At 42.2% G+C, this 22,195-nt stretch overlaps 1 protein-coding gene across 3 annotated transcripts in view; it reads right to left on the bottom strand.

The window, feature by feature from the left end:
* GOT1L1 (glutamic-oxaloacetic transaminase 1 like 1) overlaps positions 1–21,796 on the bottom strand; it is a 29,821-nt gene extending 8,025 nt beyond the window's left edge. The window contains exons 1-9 of one of the 3 annotated variants that reach the window (XM_047854856.1): positions 21,571–21,796; positions 20,628–20,809; positions 19,781–19,892; positions 19,424–19,533; positions 19,116–19,208; positions 18,872–19,022; positions 18,198–18,363; positions 17,557–17,699; positions 17,136–17,309 (exon numbers count right to left, since the gene is read on the bottom strand). In XM_047854856.1, the coding sequence (XP_047710812.1) occupies positions 17,161–17,309; positions 17,557–17,699; positions 18,198–18,363; positions 18,872–19,022; positions 19,116–19,208; positions 19,424–19,533; positions 19,781–19,892; positions 20,628–20,809; positions 21,571–21,685 (1,221 nt within the window). In that variant the 5' untranslated portion in view covers positions 21,686–21,796 and the 3' untranslated portion in view covers positions 17,136–17,160. Of the gene's footprint in view, positions 1–17,135; positions 17,310–17,556; positions 17,700–18,197; positions 18,364–18,871; positions 19,023–19,115; positions 19,209–19,423; positions 19,534–19,780; positions 19,893–20,627; positions 20,810–21,570 lie in introns of those variants that run through there. The other 2 variants (XM_047854855.1, XM_047854854.1) reach the window with 2 other exon arrangements.
* Positions 21,797–22,195: the final 399 nt, after the last annotated feature.

Below are 22,195 nucleotides of genomic sequence, written 5' to 3'. Positions count from 1 at the left end.
TGGGTCCCGAGGATCCCTCTGGGGCACTGGACAGGGTTCCCTGAGTCCAAGAACTCCTGGAATTGTATGCAAATTGTATGTGCTTGTGGGAGTGCATGTGTGTGTGTGTGTGTGTGTGTGGAGGGACAGAGAGACATTCTCTACCTTTCCTCAGATTCTCAAAGGGGTCCCTAGCCCAGAAAAGCCTAAAAGCCACCAACCACCGACACCCACCCTTGGAGATTTCATTTATCCAGCTCCTTCCTTGAACAGCCTATGGCTGTGAACTACATGTTGCCCAACAGTATCCTTGCCTTGTTTTTTTTTTTTTTTAATTTTTTTTTTCAACGTTTATTTATTTTTGGGACAGAGAGAGACAGAGCATGAATGGGCAAGGGGCAGAGAGAGAGGGAGACACAGAATCGCAAACAGGCTCCAGGCTCTGAGCCACCAGCCCAGAGCCCGATGCGGGGCCCGAACTCACGGACCTCGAGATCGTGACCTGGCTGAAGTCGGACGCTTAACCGACTGCGCCACCCAGGCGCCCCTCCTTGCCTTGTTTTGACCACAGTGTGGATTGAGTGAGGGAAAACATCAAGGAGTGGCAAGGACATCACAGAAGGAAAACTGGAGCAAAGAGCTAGGAAAAAAGATTGAAGTGGAATCATGAGGGGAGGGTTAGAATCTGCCAATATTCCTGGGAAGCCAGAGAGATAAGGAGGCTACACAGAGGCCTTTTTTTACCCCCCAGTGTGGCCTTGGGTGGCTCTTTGAGTTCTCACCTAGTGACTTTAGTCACCATAGAACCTTCTGGAAGATTCCTGCTAATAACTCTTATTGAGCACTTATTATGCTCTTTTCAGACATGACCTTATTCATCCTCAGCACAACTCATCAAAGTGGGTATTTTAATCCTCATTTTGCAAAGGAGAAAACAGAGCCTTAGGAATAATAGGTAATTTTCCCAAGGTCAGAACACAGATTTGAACCCAGGTCTGCCTCACTTCAGAGCACATCCTCCTGACCAGTAGGCTATCCCTTGTTGTTTTAATTGTAATAAAATGAAGAAAAGCTCATTTTAAAAAAAAGATTTTTTATTTTTATTTTTATTTTTTAATTTTTTTTTCAACGTTTATTTATTTTTGGGACAGCGAGAGACAGAGCATGAACAGGGGAGGGGCAGAGAGAGAGGGAGACACAGAATCCGAAACAGGCTCCAGGCTCTGAGCCATCAGCCCTGAGCCTGACGCGGGGCTCGAACTCACGGACTGCGAGATCATGACCTGGCTGAAGTCGGACGCTTAACCGACTGCGCCACCCAGGCGCCCCAAGATTATTTATTTTTAAATGTTTATTTATTTTGAGGGAGAGAGCATGAGCACACAAGCAGGGGAGGGGCAGAGAGAGAGGGAGGGAGAGAATCCCAAGCAGGCTCCACACTGTCAGCACAGAGCCTGATGCGGGGCTCCATTTCATAAACTGTGAGATCATGACCTGAGCTGAAACCAAGAATCAGACACTTAACCAACTGAGCTACTCAGGCGCCTGTACTTTTCTTAAGTACAGAATATACCCTACGTCCTCCCAGCCCCCTCCAGGGAAATCCATTTTCCCTGAAGAAATACGAAATAACCTGCTCAGGTGTGTGTAGAGGGAGATGATACCCCCAGGGGGTGCGCTCCAGTAACAAGAGATGCTTTCTGAGCCGCCTTCTGAAGACTGGACTCTGTGGAGCGGAGACTATAAGCTTGGGGTCTGAACTAAGCTGCTCAAGATCATTAAGAAATTTGTGAGGCATAAATAGGAGAGAGGAAGGGGAGGAAAATGAGCTGGTAATCAGCCAGGGACTTTGAGGGAACAGGGAGGTCTAATAGGGAATTCACGAAGTTTGCCATGTGGGATACCAAAAGCAGATGAATATACCACGAAGAAAGAGAACTACAGGCCAATATTTCTGACGAACATAGATGCAAAAATCCTGAACAAAATACTAGCAAACGGGATTCAACAATACATTAGAAAAAAATCACACACCACGATCAAGTGGGATTTATTCCTGGGTTGCAAAGGTGGTTCACTATCCAGAAAACAATCAACACCGTGCATCACATGAATAAGAGAAAGGATAAAAACAATATGATCATTTCAATAGATGCAGAAAAAGGATTTGGCAAAGCACAACATCCATTCGTGATTAAAAAATAAAGTAGGTCTAGAGAGAACATGCCTCAACATAATAAATGCCATATATGAAAAACCCACAGTGAACATCCTACTCAATGAGAAAAACTGAGGACTTTCCCCCTACAATCAGGAACAAGACAAAGAAGTCCACTCTCACCACTTTTATTCAGCATAGTACTAGAAGTCCTAGCCATGGCATTCAGACAACATAAGGGGGGGAAAAGGCGTCCAAATTGGTAAGGAAGAAGTAAAAGTCTCACTATTTGCAGATGATGTGATATTATATATAGAAAACCCTAAAGACTCCACCAGAAAACTGCCACAACTGATAAATTAATTCAGTAAAGCTATAGGATACAAAACCAATGTTCAAAAATCTGTCTCACTCCTATACACTAATAATGAAGCAGCAGAAAGACAAATTAAGAAAAAAATCCCATTTACAATTGCACCAAAAATATAAAATATTGAGGAATAAACTTAACCCAAGAGGTGAAAGACCTATACTCTGAAAACTATAAAACATTGATAAAAGAAATTGAGGAAGACACAAAGAAATGGAAAGACATTCCATGCTCATGGATTGGGAGAACAGATATTGTTAACATGTCCATACTACCCAAAGCAACCTACAGATTTAATCCAATCTCTACCAAAATACCAACAGCATTTTTCACAGAACTAGAACAAACAACCCTAAAGTTTTTATGGAACCACAAAAGACAGCCAACACAACGCTGAAAAAGGAAAACAAAACTGGACTTATCACAATTCCAGACTCAAATTATAATACAAAGTGGTAGTTATCAAAACAGTATGGTACTGTCACAAAAAGAGACATATAGATCAAGGGCACAGAACAGAAACTCAGAAATAAACCCACAATTATATGGCCAATTAATCTTTGATAAAGGAGTAATGAATATACAATGGGAAAAAGACAGTGTCTTCAACAAATGGTGTTGGGAAAACTGGACAGCAACATACAGAAGAATGAATCTGGACCGCTTTCTTACACTATCCACAAAAATAAACTCAAGATGGATTAAAGATCTAAATGTGAGACATGAAACCATAAAAATCCTAGAGGACAGCACAAGCAGTCATTTCTCTGACATCAGCTGTAGCAACATTTTTCTAGATATGCCTCCTGGGGCAAGGAAAATAAAAGCAAAAATAAACTAGTAGGACTATACCAAAATAAAAAGCTTCTGCCCAGTTAAGAAAACAATCAACAAAACTAAAAAGCAACCTACGGAATGGGAGAAAATATTTGCAAATGACATATCTGATAAAGAGTTCGTATCCAAAATATATAAAGACTTACACAACTCAACACCCCCAAAACACAAATAATCTAATTAAAAATAGGCAGAAACATAAACAAACATTTCTCCAAAGAAGGCATCCAGATGGCCAACAGACACATGAAAAAACGCTCAACATCATTCATCATCAGGCAAATACAGATCAAAGCTACAAGGAGATATCACCTCACACCTGTCAGAACGACTAAACTAAAAAACACAAGAAACAAAAAGGATTGGCAAGGATGTGGAGAAAAAGGAACCCTCGTGCACTGTTGCTGGGAATACAAACTGGTGCAGCCACTCTGGAAAACAGTATGGAGCTTCTTCAAAATTTTTTATTTTTTATTTTTTAATTTTTTTAACATTTATTTATTTTTGAGACAGAGAGAGACACAGCATGAGTGGGGGAGGGTCAGAGAGAGAGGGAGACACAGAATTGGAAGCAGGCTCCAGGCTCTGAGCCATCAGCCCAGAGCCCGACGCGGGGCTCGAACTCACGGACTGTGAGATCGTGACCTGAGCTGAAGTCGGAGGCTTAACCAACTGAGCCACCCAGGCGCCCCTCAAAATTTTTTAAATAAGTGGCATCTGTGTGGCTCAGTCGGTTGAGCATCTGAGTTAGGTTCAGGTCATGATCTCGTGGTTTGTGAGTTTGAGTCCCTCATCAGGCTCTATGCTGACAGGTCAGAGCCTGGAACCTGCTTCAGATTTTGTGTCTCCTTCTCTCTCTGCCCGTCCTCTGCTCATGCTCTGTCTCTCTCTCTCTCTCTCCTTTGCTCTCTCTCTCTCTCAAAAATAAATAAACACTTAAAAAAAAGAATTAAAAAATTTAAATAAAATCACCCTATGATCTAGTAATTGCACTACTGGGTATTTATCTCAAAAAATACAAAAAACGAATTCAAAGGGATACATACACCCCTATGTTTATTGCAGCATTATTTACAATAGCCAAATCATGGAAGCAGCCCAAGTGTCCATCGACTGATGAACGGACAAAGAAGATGTGGTATATATACACAGTGGGATATTATTCAGCCATAAAAAATAATAAAATCTTGCCATTTGCAACATGGATGGAGCTGAGTATAATGCTAAGTGAAATAAGTCAGAAAAGAAAAACACCATATGATTTCCCTCAAATGTGGAATCTAAGAAACAAAACAAATGAGCAAAGGGAAGAAAAAAGAGAGAGAAATCAAGAAACAGACTCTTAACTATAGTGAACAAACTGATGGTTGCAGAGGGGAGGTGGGTGGGGTGATGGGTGAAATAAGTGATGGGGATTAAAGAGTACACTTATCATGATGAGCACTGAGTAATGTATAAAATTGTTGAATCACGATATTGAACACCTGAAACGAATATAACACTGTACGTTAACTATACTGGAATTAAAGTTTTAAATTTAATTTAAAAAGATACACATGTTTGTAAACTTAAAAAGGATTTTAGGTAGATCAATGATCTTTTGCATTCTAAGAAAATGCTACTCAGTTATATCCTGGCATTTCAAGGCCAAAAAAAAAAAAAAAAAAAAAGTTTTCCATAGGGGGTAAATTCAATGTCTGTCCCCATGACAGTTTCAGCTTCGTGGTGTGAGATCAGTTTTAGAAAAATGTGGTGATGTGCTGAATTTGCTTCAAAGGGAGAATGGTGAAGAACCAAGGGGGTGGGAGGCCCATCCCCACTCAGTGTCCCATATTTATTGAGTTCCTAGGAGTGCCAGACCCTGCATGAGAGCCTAGGAATACTGCCCTACAGAGGTAACTGACTTAGGTCTCTGAAGGGAAAATTCAGGGAATAAAGACTACACCTAGGCACCCACCTTACACACTGACAACTTGGAGCTTCTGCAAAAGTGCTGGTTTCTACAGAACTGAGTAGAGTGCCCTATCCCAGGAGGCATTTTCTGGCTCTGTCTATGGAGCCAGGAGTCAACTAATTAATAAAAGTGCTGTCACAAACATTTGACAGCTTGTTATATGCCGGTCACAGGTCACAGGGCAAATACGTTTCCTGCTTTATGTTACATCAAATTGTCAAAGTCAGAGAATAAAATAAAATAAACACAAAGTGCACACAAGGAGGTATAAAGGAAACAAGAAAGAGGAAATAAATATGTTTGTGGGGAGCAGAGACCCTACTTTGCAGGAGAGTGCGATAAAAGCTTTTGTGAGGAGGAGGCATTTAAGCTGAGAAGTGAGACCCACACGATGAGAAAGGGGCTGACCTTGCAAAAAGCAGAGAAAGTGTTCCTGGCATGAGAGTGTGCAAAGGTCCTGAGACAGCGAGACCTATTTATGTTCCAAGAACTGAAAGAAAACCGGTGTGGCTGCAGTGTGGTGAACAAGCGAGAGAACGAGGCCCAAATCTTGTATCACAGAGTAGGGTTAAGGTCCCCCCTTACCGGTTTATGGGAGAGGAGTGAGTGGGCAAGTACACATATTTGGCTGCCATGGAAGGCCTAGAGGAAACAGGGAGCAAAGGCGAAGACCCGCTGGGGGCGCTCAAGAGCAGTTCCGAGTCCTTTCTCACTCCCACCCCCACCCCCACCCCATGTTGAGTTCAATTTTATATATGGTGCAAGGTACGGATTAAAGTTATTTTCTTTTTTTTCTTCTTTCTTTCTTTTTCTTTTCTTTTTTTTTTTCCCCATAGGATATCTGACATGACAGCCCCCTTCCGTTGCATTACTTTTTCCTCTTCATTAAAAATCAGTTGTCCATGTGTATGTGTATGATCGTTTCTGAAGCTCTCTTCTGGTCTACCTTTACACCAATACCACCCCATCTTGATTAGTATAGCTTTATAAAACTTCAAATCAAGTAGTGTTAGTCCTCAAACTTGGTTGTTTTTCAAAATTGGCTATTCTAGGTCCTTTGCATTTCCACATGAAGTTTGTTTGTTTATTGGTTTTATATTCCCCTTCCCTCCGACCCACCTCCCCTCTGGCAACCATTAGTTTGTTCTCTTAAGAGTCCGCTTTGTGGGGCGCCTCGGTGGCTCAGTTGGTTAAGCGTCCAACTTTGGCTCAGGTCATGATCTCACGGTTTGTGGGTTTGAGACCCGCCTTGGGAACCCGGAGCCTTCTCCAGATTCTGTGCCTCCCTCTGTCTTTGCCCCGCCCCTGCTCACACTGCAGGCTCAAACCTGTTTGGGTTTCTGTCACTCCCTCTCTCTCTGCTTCTCCCCCACCTGCTCCCTCTCTATCAAAATAAATAAATGAACTAAAAAAAAAGAATCAGCTGGGTTTTTTTGAATAAACAGTCCCTGGATGGCTGCAAACCTTTGACTAATTTCCAGAATTATGAAAAAGTTGTTTCTGTTCAATGTTGCCGGTTTCTCATTGTTTTTACAGAGGAGAGAATTTTCAGAGGTCCTTACTGCACAATTTTCACCAACGTCACTTCCTCCCCTCTTGTCTTAACTTTCCTTCACAGCCAGCCCTGGTGCCAGGGTCCAGACAACAGTGGCTGCCTATAAAATCTCATGACCCTCTTGCCTTTTTCTCCTCTGCCCTACTCTTTACTGCAGGATTTCTGGCCTGATCACACTGGGTTACCCTCCTTCTCTGAGTCTTCATATAAGTAGCTGAATTTTGGGGCACCTGCGTAGCTCAGACGTTTGAGCCTCTGACTCTTGATTTCAGCTCAGGCCATGATCCTAGGGTTATGAGATCAAGCCCTACATCAGGCTCTACACTGACAGCATGGAATCTGCTTGGGAATTTCTCTCTCCTTCTGCCCCTCTCCCCTGCTCATGTACTGTGTGTGTGTGTGTGTGTGTGTGTGTGTGTGCGTGTGTGTAAAATAAAAAATAAAAAATTTTTAAATTAGGGGCGCCTGGGTGGCTTGGTTGGTTGGGCATCTGACTTCGGCTCAGGTCTTGAACAGTCTGTGGGTTCAAGCCCCACGTTGGGCTCTGTGCTGACAGCTCAGAGCCTGGAGCCTGCTTTGGATTCTGTGTCTCCCTCTCTCTCTGTGCCTCCCCTGTTCATGCTCTGTCTCTCTCTGTCTCAAAAAATAAATAAAAACATTTAAAAAATTTTTAATTAAAAAAAAGTAGCTGAATTTTGCTGGAGAAAACCATATAACTGACCTCAAATGGGCACTCAGCACAGGCAGACAGTCTTATTACAATTAATTAATACTCTTTCCCAGTCTTAAAGAGAAGCAGAGAAATGCGTATTGACTCCTGATTTTTCAATTCCTGTGCATTATCACAGACTATCTCATTTCCTGCCTTTGAATGCTGATGAGATTAACTGTTCATCCTTCCTGTCTGCTGAATCTTTCTCCACACTCTTGCCAGTTATTTTAGTTTGCATTCTTTAATTCATGATGAACAACAATTTTTTCAGGTTGAAAATTTCCTTTTTAGCACATTTCTTGCTTATATCCTAAGTCCTTTAATAAATTGCTTGTTTATGTCCATTTTTCCATCAAAGTATTTTTTTCAAGATTTTGTTTTTAAGTAATCTCTACACTCAATATGGGGCTTGAACTTACAACCCCAAGATCAAAAGTCGCATGCTCTACCAACTGAGCCAGCTGAGCACCCCAAGGTATTCTTTTTCTTGATGTCATATATGTTGCATATCAATAAGTGTGTGTGTGTGTGTGTGTGTGTGTGTGTGTGTGTGTGTTTTACTTTGGAGCTAATAGCAAATGCTATTGGTCAGAACTGGTGTTTCTCAATGACATTTAAACAGCTCAACTCATAATGTCCTATACCTTTTTGTATCCCCCTGAGCTAAAAATGTTCCTCATACAAAACACAAAGGAGGCTCAAAATTTACTGTGGATGATGACTGAAATGATACAGGAATATCTTAGAGCAAAAGTTTCCTAATTCCCAAAGGCTGCTTTCTAGAGAAGCCACCTTGGCAAGTGCTTGACATAGTCTTATAGAATTTAAGAGCCAGAAGAAAGTTTAGGTGATCCTCTATTTCATTCTGGACAATGTAAGAAAACTTAAGGTAATTTAAGAAATTAAATTTAAAAATTTAAGAAGTCTGGGAAGGGGTGCCTGGGTGGCTCAGGGGGTTAAGCGGCCAACTCTTCATTTCAGCTCAGGTTGTGATCTTGCAGTTCCTGAGTTCTAGCCCCACATCAGGCCCTTCCCTGACAGTGTGAAACCTGCTTGGGATTCTCTCTCCCTCTCTCTCTGTCCCTCCCCTGCTTGTGCTCTCTCTCCCAAAATAAATAAACAAACATTGATATATAGATATAGATATAGATATATATCAATGTAATATATATATATGAGATATATATATATATATCAATGTCAGATATATATATATATATATATATATATATATATATATATATATTTAAGGAAGTCTGGGGAATAATAAAGTTTTCAGATAAGAAAAGATCTTGAGAAAATCTTATTCCAACCTATCATTTATTTTTTTTCCAACCTATCATTTATCAAATGAGCTCCCAAAGAAGGAAATGACTCGTCAAAGATACACATCTCATTAGAATCTCACTGGTTATTCATGTCATGAATGGACTTCAAACTACAAAGTTAGACTCTAGTCTGGAGAGATAAAAGCCAGATGCATACAGAATGTGGAGAGGGTAAATGTTCATACTTCTTGAAGCTGAACCATTCAAACTTGAGATTAACCAGTGAGATATTATTTATGTTTAGTAGTCCACTGTTTAAGAAAAGTTAGGAATACTTACCCACATGCACTTAGACATTTGATTACATTTTAAACAAAATAGAAGAATAAACCATAAAACATTTACAAAAGTTATCTATGAAAGACAAGGAAGTAGCATGGAAGGTACAGTAAAAAAATAAAATTAAAAATTAAAAAAAAAAACAAAACAACTTGGGCACCTGGGTGGCTCAGTCAGTTAAGCATCTGACTTTGACTCAGGTCACAATCTTGCAATTTGTGAGTTCAAGCCCCTCATCAGGCTCTGTGCTGACAGCTGGGAGCCTGGAGACTGCTTCGGATTCTGTGTCTTCCTCTATCTTTTCCCCTCCCCCCCCCCACCTTTCTCTTTCGTGCGTGCGCGTTCTCTTTCTCTCCCAAAGATAAATATTAAAAAAATCTTTAACTCTTAAGCACAGAAAACAAACTGAGGGTTGCTGGATGGGTTTAGGGTAGGGGGATGGGCCAAATGGGCAAGGGGCATTAAGGAGAACACCTGTTGGGATGAGAACTGGGTGTTATATCTAAGGGATGAATCACGCTCTACTCCCAAAATCATTATTGCATTATATGTTAACGAACTTGAATGTAAATTTAAAATAAATAAATAAATATTTTAAAATCTTTAAAAAATAAAACAGGGGCGCCTGAGTGGCTCAGTCAGTTAAGCGCGCAACTTCAGCTCAGGTCATGATCTTGCAGTTTGTGGCTCCCAGCCCCACGTCAGGCTCTGTGCTGACAGGAGCCAACAGCTCAGAGCCTGGATCCTGCTTCAGATTCTATGTCTCCGTCTCTCTCTCTGCCTCTCCCCATTCACGCTCTGTCTCTCTCTCTCTCTCAAAAATAAATAAACATTAAAAAATTTAATAAAATAAATTTAAAAACATAAAAAACAAAACAAGCACTAATCTTAAAAAAATTATTTTAAGAAGTCCAAGTGTAGGACAATCAGGAATGAAGATAAATGATATTACATATGTGGACGTGTGATATATTGGATGTATGTTGATAGGAAGTAATTGTTGGTTTGGAGGTGTGTGATGTTGGTATTATGGCTACTTTAAAAATAGGAGCCCTTGTCTTTTAGGAGTACATACTAAATACTTACAGATTAAAGTATGTAACAGTTTGTTTCAAAATAATTTGGAGGTATGCCTGGAGAGATAGAAGAAACAGATTGGCCGTGATTTGGTCACTGAAGGTGGATATGGCTACAAGGGGGGTTCATTATATAATTCTTCCTACTGTGTTTGAAAATATTCATAATAAAAAGTTTAAACTCATTAATACTTTAAACAAAGAGTAGTGGGGTGCCTAGGTGACTCGTTTCAGTGTCCAACTTCGGTTCAGGTCATGATCTCTCGGTTGGTGGGTTCAAACCCCACATCGGGCTCTGTGCTGACAGCTCAGAACCTGGAACCTGCTTCAGATTCTGCACCTCTCTCTTGCTCTGCCCCTCCCCTGCTCACACTCTGTCTCTCTTTCTCAAAAATAAATAAAAATTGGGGTCTATCCACCAAGAAGACCTAACAGTTATAAACATTTATGTGCCAAATGTGGAAGCACCCTAATGTATAAATCAATTAATCACAAACATAAAGAAACTCATTGATAGTAATACCATAATAGTAGGAGACTTCAACACCCCACTCACAGCAATGGACAGATTAATCAAAAAAGCAACAAGTAAACAATGGCTTTGAATGACACACCGGACCAGATGGACTTAACAGATATATTCAGAACATTTCATCCTAAAGGAGTGGAATTACATTCTTCTCCACTGCGTATGGAACGTTCTCCAGAAGAGACCACATACTGGGACAAAAATCAGCCCTCAGCAAGTACAAAAAGATTGAGATCATATCATGCATACTTTCAGACCACAACACTATGAAACTCGAAATCAACCACAAGAAAAAATTTGGGAAGGTAACAAATACTTGGAGACTAAAGAACATCCTACTAAAGAATGAATGGGCTAACCACGAAGTTAAAGAGGAAATTAAAAAGTATATGGAAGGCAATGAAAATGATAACACCACAACCCAAAAACCTCTGGGAGGCAGCATAGGGAGCCATAAGAGGAAAGTATATTGCAATCCAGGCCGTCCTGAAGAAGGAAGAAAGATCTCAGATACACAACCTAACCTTATGCCTTAAAGAGCTGGAAAAAGAACAGCAAATAAAACCCAAAACCAGCAGAAGACAGGAAATAACAAAGATTAGAGCAGAAATAAATGCTATCAAAACCAAACCAAACCAAACCAAACCAAAACAAAACAAAACAGTAGAACAGATCAATGAAACCAGAAGCTGGTTCTTTGAAAGAATTAACAAAATTGAGAAACCACTAGCCAGCTTGATCAAAAAGAAAAAGGAAAGGACCCAAATAAATAAAATCAAGAATGAAAGAGGAGAGATCACAACTAACACAGCAGAAATAAAAACAGTAGTAAGAGAATATTATGAGCAATTATATGCCAATAAAATGGGCAATCTGGGGGCGCCTGGGTGGCTCAGTAGGTTGAGCATCTGACTTCAGCTCAGGTCAGGATCTCACAGTCTGTGAGTTCGAGCCCCACATCAGGCTCTGTGCTGACAGCTCAGAGACTGGAGCCTGCTTTGGATTCTGTGTCTCCCTCTCTCTCTGTCCCTCCCCCACTCATGCTCTGTCTCTCTCTCAAAAATAAACAAACATTTTTTAAAAATGGGCAATCTGGAAGAAATGGACAAATTTCTAGAAACATATATGCTACCAAAACTGAAACAAGAAGAAATAGAAAATTTGAACAGACCCATAACCAGTAAAGAAATTGAATTAGTGATCAAAAATCTCCCAAAAAACAACAGTTCAGGGCCAGATGGCTTTCCAGGGGAATTCTACCAAACGTTTAAGGAAGAGTTAACACCTATTCTCTTGAAGCTGTTCCAAAAAATAGAAATGGAAGGAAAACTTCCAAACTCTTTCTATGAGGCCAGCATTACCTTGATTCCAAAACAGACAAAGACCCTACTAAAAAGGAGAACTATAGACCAATTTCCCTGATGAACATGGATGCAAAAATCCTCAACAAGATATTAGCCAACCAGATCCAACAATACATTAAAAAAATTATTCACCACAACCAAGTGGGATTTATACCTGGGATGCAGGGCTGGTTCAATATCCACAAAACAATTAACATGATTCATCACATAAATAAAAGAAAGGACAAGAACCATATTATCCTCTCAATAGATGCAGAAAAAGCATTTGACAAAATACAGCATCCTTTCTTGATAAACACCCTCAAGAAAGTAGGGATAGAAGGATCATACCTCGAGATCATAAAAGCCATATATGAATGACCCAACGCTAATATCATCCTCAGTGGGGAAAAACTGAGAGCTTTCCCCCTAAGGTCAGGAACAAGACAGGGATGTCCACTCTCACCACTGTTATTCAACATAGTATTGGAAGTCTTAGCCTCTGCAATCAGACAACACAAAGAAATAAAAGACATCCAAATCGGATAGGAGGAGGTCAAACTTTCACTCTTTGCAGATGACATGATACTCTATATGGAAAACCCAAAAGATTCCACCAAAAAACTCCTAGAACTGATTCATGAATTCAGCAAAGTTTCAAGATATAAAATCAATGCACAGAAATCGGTGAATAGGTGAATTCCTATTCACCAACAACGAAGCAACAGAAAAAGAAATCAAGGAATCAATCCCATTTACAGTTGCACAAAAAACCATAAAATAGCTAAGAATAAATCTAACCAAAGTGGTGAAAAATCTATACACTGAAAACTTTAGAAAGCTTATGAAAGAAATTGAAGAAGACACAAAAAAATGGGAAAAGATTCCATGCTCCTGGATAGGAAGAATAAATAGTGTTAAAATGTCAATACTACCCAAAACAGTCTACATATTCAATGCAATACCTATCAAAATAACACGAGCATTCTTCACAGAGCTAGAACAAATAATCCTAAAATTTGTATGGAACCAGAAAAGACCCTGAATAGCCAAAGCAATCTTGAAAAAGAAAACCAAAGTAGGAGCCATCACAATCCCAGACTTCAAGCTATACTACAAAGCTGTAATCATCAAGAGAGTATGGTACTGACACAAAAACAGACACTCAGATCAATGGAACAGAATAGAGAACCCAGAAATGGACCCACAAACGTATGGCCAACTAATCTCTGACAAAGCAGGAAAGAATATCCAATGGAATAAAGACAGTCTCTTCAAGTGGTGCTGGGAAAACTGGACAGCGACGTGCAGAAGAATGAACCTGGACCACTTTCTTACACCATACACAAAAATAAACTCAAAATGGATGAAAGACTTCAATGTAAGACAGGAAGCCATCAAAATCCTCGAGGAGAGGGGTGCCTGGGTGGCGCAGTCGGTTAAGCGTCCGACTTCAGCCAGGTCACGATCTCGCGGTCCGTGAGTTCGAGCCCCGCGTCGGGCTCTGGGATGATGGCTCAGAGCCTGGAGCCTGTTTCCGATTCTGTGCCCCTCTCTCTCTGCCCCTCCCCCGCTCATGCTCTGTCTCTCTCTGTCCCAAAAATAAATAAACGTTGAAAAAAAAATTTTTTTTTTAAAAATCCTCGAGGAGAAAGCAGGAAAAAACCTCTTTGATCTTGGCCTCAGCAACTTCTTACTCAACACGTCTCTGGAAGCAGGGGAAACAAAAGCAAAAATGAACTACTGGGACCTCATCAAAATAAAAAGCTTCTGTACAGCGAAGGAAACAATCAGCAAAACTAAAAGGCAACCAACAGAATGGGAGAAGATATTTGCAAACGACATATCAGATAAAGGGTTAGTATCCAAAATCTATAAAGAACTTATCAAACTCAACACCCAAAAAACAAATAATCCAGTGAAGAAATGGGCAAAAGACATGAATAGACACTTCTCCAAAGAAGACATCCAGATGGCCAACCGACACATGAAAAAATGATCAACATCACTCATCATCAGGGAAATACAAATCAAAACCACACTGAGATATCACCTCACACCTGTCAGAATGGCTAACATTAACAACTCCGGCAACAGCAGATGTTGGCTAGGATTCAGAGAAAGAGGATCTCTTTTGCATTGTTGGTGGGAATGCAAACTGATGCAGCCACTCTGGAAAACACTATGGAGGTTCCTCAAAAAATTAAAAATAGAGCTACCCTACGACCCAGCAACTACACTACTAGGTATTTATCTAAGGGATACAGGTGTGCTGTTTCGAAGGGACACATGCACCCTCATGTTTACAGCAACACTATCAACAATAGCCAAAGTATGGAAAGAGCCCATATGTCCATCGATGGATGAATGGATAAAGAAGATGTGGTATATATATACAATGGAGTATTACTCGGCAATCTAAAAGAATGAAATCTTGCCATTTGCAACTACGTGGATGGAACTGGAGGGTATTATGCTAAGCGAAATTAGTCAATCAGAGAAAAACAAATATCATATGACTTCAGCCATATGAGGACTTTAAGAGACAAAACAGATGAACATAAGGGAAGGGAAACAAAAATAATATAAAAACAGGGAGGGGGACAAAACATAAGAGACTCTTAAATATGGAGAACAGAGGGTTACGTGAGGGTTTGTGAGAGGGGGGATGGGCTAAATGGGTAAGGGGCATTAAGGAATCTACTCCTGAAATCATTGTTGCACTATATGCTAACTAATTTGGATGTAAATTTTAAAGAAATAAAATTAAAAAATAAGTAAAAATTTTAAAAAGGGGTGCCTGGGTGGCTTAGTCGGTCAAGTGGCTGACTTTGGCTCAGGTCATGATCTCGCAGTTCACGAGTTCAAGCCCCTCATCAGGCACTGTGGTGACAGCTCAGAGCCTGGAGCCTGCTTCAGATCTTGTGTCTCCCTCTCTCTCTGTCCCCCCCCCTGCTCACACTCTGTCTCTCTGCCTCTCAAAAAAATGAATAAACGTTAAAAAATTTTTTTAAATAAATAAAAATAAAAATAAAAATAAAAATAAAAAATAAAATAAATTTTTGAGGAAAAAATAAAAATTAAAAATTAAAAAAAAAGAGTAATGATCAGGCATCTGATACTAAATAAGAGGTGATCAAGACAGAAACTAGTTTCAAGGAAGGCTTAAATGAACATTCAGTAAGAAATTTTTAAATGGGGTCCTGAAGTCAACTAGAAACAAAGGGTGGGAGGACAACTATTCCTCCCTCAAATGCTGCCAGAATCCTGGGCTGGGGGCATTAGAACCCCTTGTATCTCATGTAAGCCACTAGTAGAAAATGTCACAGGCAGTGGTTTTGCTCTGCTAGTTCAATGCTTTCTAACCTATATAATCTAAAAGTCACTAGTATTATTTTCATAGGCTCAGAATGTTGGGGAGAACCTGGTTGAATAAATTCTATCCTCATGCTAAAACACCTTTGAGAATGGTTAAAACATGCCATCCATATGCACCGAGGGTTCGTTCCTCTAGAGTTCTTCTGACATTGAGGCTAGAAGCCCTTAGAAGCTAAGGACCAAAGGAATCTTGAGAAGAACCTGCAGGGATGCCTGGGTGGGTCACTTGATTAAGCGACCAATTTTTTTTTATTAACTTGTTTTATTATTATTTTTTTAATTTACATCCAAATTAGTTAGCATATAGTGCAAAAATGATTTCAGGAGTAGATTCCTTAGTGCCCCTTACCCATTTAGCCCATCCCCCCTCCCACAAACCCTCACGTAACCCTCTGTTCTCCATATTTAAGTCTCTTATGTTTTGTCCCCTCCCTGTTTTTATATTATTTTTGTTTCCCTTCCCTTATGTTCATCTGTTTTGTCTCTTAAAGTCCTCATATGAGTGAAGTCATATGATATTTGTCTTTCTCTGACTGACTAATTTCGCTTAGCATAATACCCTCCAGTTCCATCCACATAGTTGCAAATGGCAAGATTTCATTCTTTTTGATTGCCAAGTAATACTCCATTATGTGTGTGTGTGTGTGTGTGTGTGTGTGTGTATGTATATATACCACATCTTCTTTATCCATTCATCCATCGATGGACATTTGGGCTCCTTCCATACTTTGGCTATTGTTGATGGTGCTGCTATAAACATTGGGGTGCATGTGTCCCTTCTAAACAGCACACCTGTATTCCATGGATAAATGCTTAGTAGTGCAGTTGCTGGGTCGTAGGGTAGTTCTATTTTTATTTTTTTGAGGAACCTCCATACTGTTTTCCAGAGTGGCTGCACCAGCTTGCATTACCAAAGCGACCAATTCTTGATTTCAGCTCAGGTCATGATCCCAGGGTCATGGGATTTAACCCAACAATGGGCTCCACACTGAGCTTGGAAACTGCTTAAGATTCCCACTCTCCCTTTGCTTGTGCTCTCTCTCTCTCTCAAAAAAAAAAAAAAAGGCACCTGTGTGGTTCTGGAGAAAAAGGACTGGATTGTACCTGGGGTTTTTTTTTGCCTTCTCTTTATTTTCCCTTTGTTGCCCAGATACTATTATCTGAATGTTCATGACACCTTAAAATTCACACGTTGAAACCTAATCTTCAATGTGGTGGTGTTTGGCTGTCGTTGGATCATAGAGGCAGAGCCCTCACAAATAGGATTAGTGTCCTTATAAAAAGAAGCCCTAGGGAGATTCCCTGCTTCTTCCACAATGTGATATTACAGCCAAAAGATGCTGTTTATGAACCAGGAGGTGGGCCTTCACCAGACACCAAATTTGTTGGTATTTTGGTATAACAACCCAAACAAAGACACCACCAAATCAGGGCCTTAATATAGTATGTGTTCAACAAACATGAGAAGGTCAATGAAGATAGACATTCCCTTTCTCTCTGGGCCTTTTTTCCTTGTTGATTCCAGACCAATGCTTCATAAATAGACAGAAAGAGAGAGTGCTTTGCAGAGAAATGAATTGCAGCAATGAATAATCAGCACAGAATTTTGGCAAAGACTAAAGCTTTTTATTCTGGCCAGAAGACATTGACTGTCTGAAGACATTACTGTGAGCCCTTGATGGAAAGGACAGCCTCATTGATGCTCTGAGTGATGTAATCTATATTGCAGGCATTGATGCAGGTGAAGTTGATCTGACTATCCTTGGGGATGTAGATATGCTTTTCCTTGACCAGGTACTCCACCTGTTCAGCTGGTGATAATCACAGGGTCTGAGATACAAAGGTGGCCACCTCTAACTCTCCTCTAGCCCAGGGTGGATTACAGAGAATAGGGAGTGTCAGCATTTCTGGGGATCCAGAAGGGTCTTTAAAGCAGCTCTACTTCCCTCAGGAAAGAATCAGACTCTGAGGTGAAGCTAGGGACAGGTCAGTGAAGTTTAATGCTCAATTATAAGCCCAAGGCCAGAAAGGGTGAGCTACCCCCTCTTAGATACTTACAGTTGAGTCCAAGGTAGCTATGGGGCCCACTCTGGTCCGTGATGTGATCCCAGGAACCAGGGGTTCCCAGGAGCCGGAGCTTCTCCTTCACCTTTTCCTTGGTCAGCATGATGTCCTCTACAAGTCCTTTCAGGCTGTGCTTCCTGCGAAAGGAAAGACAGCAAGGAATTAAAGTATGAGGTTCCACCCTCCCCCTGCTCTCAACCTCCTCATTGCCATTCCATTCTTCTTCCCTTCATAAACCCCAACCAGGGTGCCTGAGGGCACACTAGGAGAGCCAGGGATCTGGAATGATTATAAATAGGAGAGTTTCAGCCCATATAAATTAAAGCAAGCCAAGCAGGCTTGTAGGCAGATTTTGCCAGAGTAGCAAACCCTTGATGCTGCCTAACCTCCTCCTGCAATCTGAAAGAGTAAGTAATTCACTGGACTGTGTCCAAAAAGAATGTCCTCTTACCCCCTCCCCCAAGGTAAGGCAACTTTTGGCATGGCCCCTACAATTAGTACACAGTGGGTACTCAGCAAATGTTGACGAATGAATGGAGTCAAAGAGGCAAGGAAGAATCCTGTGAATTGGCAGGTCTACAGGTATGTCTAGAGGCTCTGCCATCCCCCTTCCTGCCCCCACCCTCTGCCCTTACCATTCTCCCTGAAGAGCAGGGTTACAGAGGATGGAGGTGATAATGCGAGCACCCCTACTGGGAGAGTTTAGCCACAGGGCCCGGGTGAGTGTCATCAGCTGGGAGAGGACACATAGCAGGAGCTGGTTGTTGAGTGCCACCACGACCAGGATCCCCACTCCTTCATCTGCAGCATTGAAACAGATAGCCCCTCAGTCTCCTCCTCCATTACCAGAGCCTTCCTTTATGACCCTACCTCCAACCTTGTAGAAGAGAGGGTTGGACTACAGGGCCCTCCTACTTGTAGCCTAGCCAAGCAGCTATCCAGGCCCCAGGAAGTTGCCAGAGGCTCTTCTTCCAGAAAAAGTAGCCATAAGTAAGTGTCTCAAAGATGGGAGGCACTTGAAGGATCACTAAGTCCTACCCCTTCATCTTATAGCTGAGGAAACAGAGGCCCAAAGGGGCAAAATGATTTCACTGGAGTCAGTTTTAGTGGCTAGTTTTAGTAGCTGAATGGAGACAATATCACAGAACCTGACTTGTAGCTTGGTGTTCTTCCCATCTGCCTCCATGGTGCTCTCCCTGGAGGCCTTGGCTCTCTCCAGACAGTAGAGATGTCAAATACATCGTTAGTGCCATGGCCGTGGCACCATATGAGCACTAGGCCTTCCCTTGCCCTTCTCCCCATACTGTACCATAGATGCCAAAAGTCTTGGACAGAGACTGGCTGCAGAAGAATTCAAAACCTTGAGACACAAAGTATTGTAAGAAATTAGTATCTTCTTCCAGGTCCCCGGTGGATAAGCCTTGATAGGGAATGTCAAAAAATGGGAATATCTGCTTTCTCTGTAGGAGAAAGGAGAACAGGAAAAGGACAAGATTGGTGGAGGAGATGGTGGATGGTGAGAGGGAGGAAAGTCAGGTGGATACTGGCCTCACCTTCATGCTGGCCATCAACCTTGCCCACTGACTTTGTGTCAACTTGCAGTCACCAGTGTTCCCGATCACAAAGATACAGCCATGTGGGGCCTGCTGCAGGTAGACATTGTCTCATCAGGCATTTTCCCTACCAAGTGGGAGTGGTACCAGGGCCCATGGAGGAGAAGGGATCCTCCATGTTAGTTCCTACTAAACAGGCAAATCCAAGCCTAGGAAAGGTCTTTCATGATGACAGGGGTGGAGGGGAGGAAAGGAAAATAAAACTGTAATCAGGTGTGGGGAGAAGATTCTGAGCAGGGCCCCTCTACCTCCACCACATTGAGAAGCACGTTGGGGTCCACTCGCAGCTTCTTGGGGTCCCAGAAGGAGTATTCGGAAACTTTAAAGCCCATGTCCTGGAAGACGAGTCCATGTGGCTCTGTGGGAACACAGCCCCCCTCCAGTTGATACAGAAAAAATGGCGGCAGACATGCCAGAGAATGGGCCTCAAGGTCAATGGCTGAAGGTGGGATAATAACAGGAAAAGGACAAACATACTTGGCTCATCCACACCATTTTGTTCATGACAGAGAGTGAGAAAGACAACAGTGAAGATTGCAAATGGGGCAGGAATCAGGAACAGGGGAGAAGAATCTTCTGTCACCCTCACTTTGCATAATACTCACCTTTTCTAGAAGAAATAATGTAAACTACTTGAGAATCTTGACGCCAAATTTTGAGGAATTGGGCCCCAAGTTGGAAGGCACCATTGTCACCAACAGTGTGCACACCCCCTACCTGCCAGCAGAAAATAAAACGAAATAACTCTTGAGGGGAGCCTGAGTGGCTTAGTCGGTAGTGTCTGACTCTTGATGTTGATTCAGGTCATGATCTCACAGTTTGTGGGTTTGAGCCCCAAGTTGGACTCCATGCAGAAAGCATGGAGCTTGCTTGGGATTCTCTCTCTCCCTCTCTCTCTACTCCTCCCCTCATTCTCTCTCTCTCTCTCAAAATAAATACACTTTAAAAAAAGAATGAACTCTTTAAAAAAGAGTAATAGTGATATTAGTGCTGCCTCAAATCCAGACTATTTCTTTTTTTTAGTGTTTATTTATTTATTTTGAGAGAGAGAGAGAGAGCATGTGAGTGTGCAGGGGAGGGGCAGACAGGGAGAGAGAGAATCCCAAGCAGGCTCCACACTGTCAGCTCAGAGCTCCACATGGGGCTCTATCCCATGAACCGTGAGATCATGACCAGAGCCAAAATCAAGAGTCAGACGTTTAGCCGACTGAGCCACCCAAGCGCCCCCTGACTATTCCTTTCTTGAAAGAGCTTGTACATCAGCAGTGTGGTTCTTCAGGTTCTGATCCTGGCTCTGCCCTTCACGGACTAAGTCTCTGGACTCTGAGTCTCAGGGGTGTCCTCTGTCAATGCCAGGGAGCCCTCCAAGGCCCCTTCCGGGTTTAAGACTGTGCAACCCCAGAGTCCCACTCCCTGTATCTGGGTGAATAAACAAAGGGCCCTTCATCTCACCCTGTTCTCCACAATGACTTGGTTGTGCCTTCCAAAGAGGAGTTTCAAGGAGGCCTGGATGAATGATTTCATGCCCATCACCGGCATGTACTCGTAGTTCAGAGAGGGATCCTGTGCAATCTGCAGTCGGGTCTTGCGCACCACGGAAGAAACCCAGGGCTGGCCTTTGTTACTCATACAGACTGTGAGGGAAAACCACAGAGGGAGCTCTGGATGCCCTGCCTCAGGGCCTCCAGGTCTGGGCTCTGCAGATAGCCCACAAACAATTCATCTGTCTTGGCTTTCTTGGGGCTTTGGAAAGTTGCCTAGGAAAAGACAACTTTTTTCTTCCCTCCCCTTTATAAAAACAACATGCTGTCAGTGAATGTGTATAATTTTTGTCTTTTTAAAGACAACTGAACCCTATGCCATTTTTTTTAAACCTATGTCACTTTCTTTAAAGTTTTTTGTTTTTGTTTTTGTTTTCGTTTTTTTGAGAGACACAGAGAGAGGGAGGGGCAGAGAGGGAATCCCAAGCATGCTCCACACTGTCAGGGCTCGAACTCACAAACTGTGAGATCATGACCTGAGCTGAAATCAAGAGCTGGAGGCTTAACTGACCGAGCCACCCAGGTGCCCCTAAATCTATGCCATTTTAAAGGGCAAAAATGATACACCACACGTGCCGTATATATACAAGGCTGAACAAAGGTAACCCTGACTTTCACAGTGGCAAGGGCTGGCTGCATTTCACAAGAGTCCATTTTGGGAGCCATTCTTAGTTCAGGAACAGAAAAGGGGAGAGGATCAGGGAAAAAGTATAGTGCCCAAGCAGACCCTGAAGCATAGAGCCAGGGTAGAGGACATAGGTCTTACCCCATCCCTGGAAGTCCTAGTGAAAGGCAAAGGGCACAGAATGATCCAGGACATTTTCTGCTTTTTTCCAAAACCATGAGACATCTACCTTTATAGGCCAGGAACATCTTGTTAGGACAATTGTCTTGCTTGTAGGTCTTTAATAAGCTTCCCTCTAGCTTCTGGGCTAGGGGCACATCCAAGAACACTGAAAGGGTGGGCATCACTGAGATACAAGTATGGCCAAGCCTCTGCTCTCCCCTGCTCCTGCCCCAAAGCCTTCCCCCAAGCCTGGCCCAACCAGGGCTGCCTCTTTCCAGAACTGCAGCAGGTCCAATGTAGAGGCTCCAGATCTCTGGTTACCAGAGCAACAGAACCCTACAAATCCTGGTCTCTGAGGGGGTGATTCCCGAAGGCTATGGGAATATTCCATGGCAGTTGAGGACGATCCCCTGAGAGAGTGGGCAGAGAGCAGGCGGTGGGAGGACCTGGAATTTCTAGGCACCTCTCTCTACCTCACTGCCTTCTCTTCCCCCAGTTGCCCAATCCAAAATAACAAGGCAGCCCCTTGGAAGAAAGGGCAAGGCAACGAGGCCTCTGAGCCAGGGGAGAGCTTCTCCTGCAGAAGTGAGAACCTCAGACCCAGCCATGACGCAAGTTGAGGGATACATTTCAAAAGTTTCTGCTTTCATTTTGCTAAGGGCCCCAGATTTTAAAAGGAATGGAAAGAGCAC

This window comes from Prionailurus viverrinus, chromosome B1 (assembly GCF_022837055.1).
Source record: "Prionailurus viverrinus isolate Anna chromosome B1, UM_Priviv_1.0, whole genome shotgun sequence".
Taxonomy (NCBI): domain Eukaryota; kingdom Metazoa; phylum Chordata; class Mammalia; order Carnivora; family Felidae; genus Prionailurus; species Prionailurus viverrinus.
Note: the sequence above shows the minus strand (reverse complement) of the source record. Positions and strands in the feature narration are given on the sequence as shown.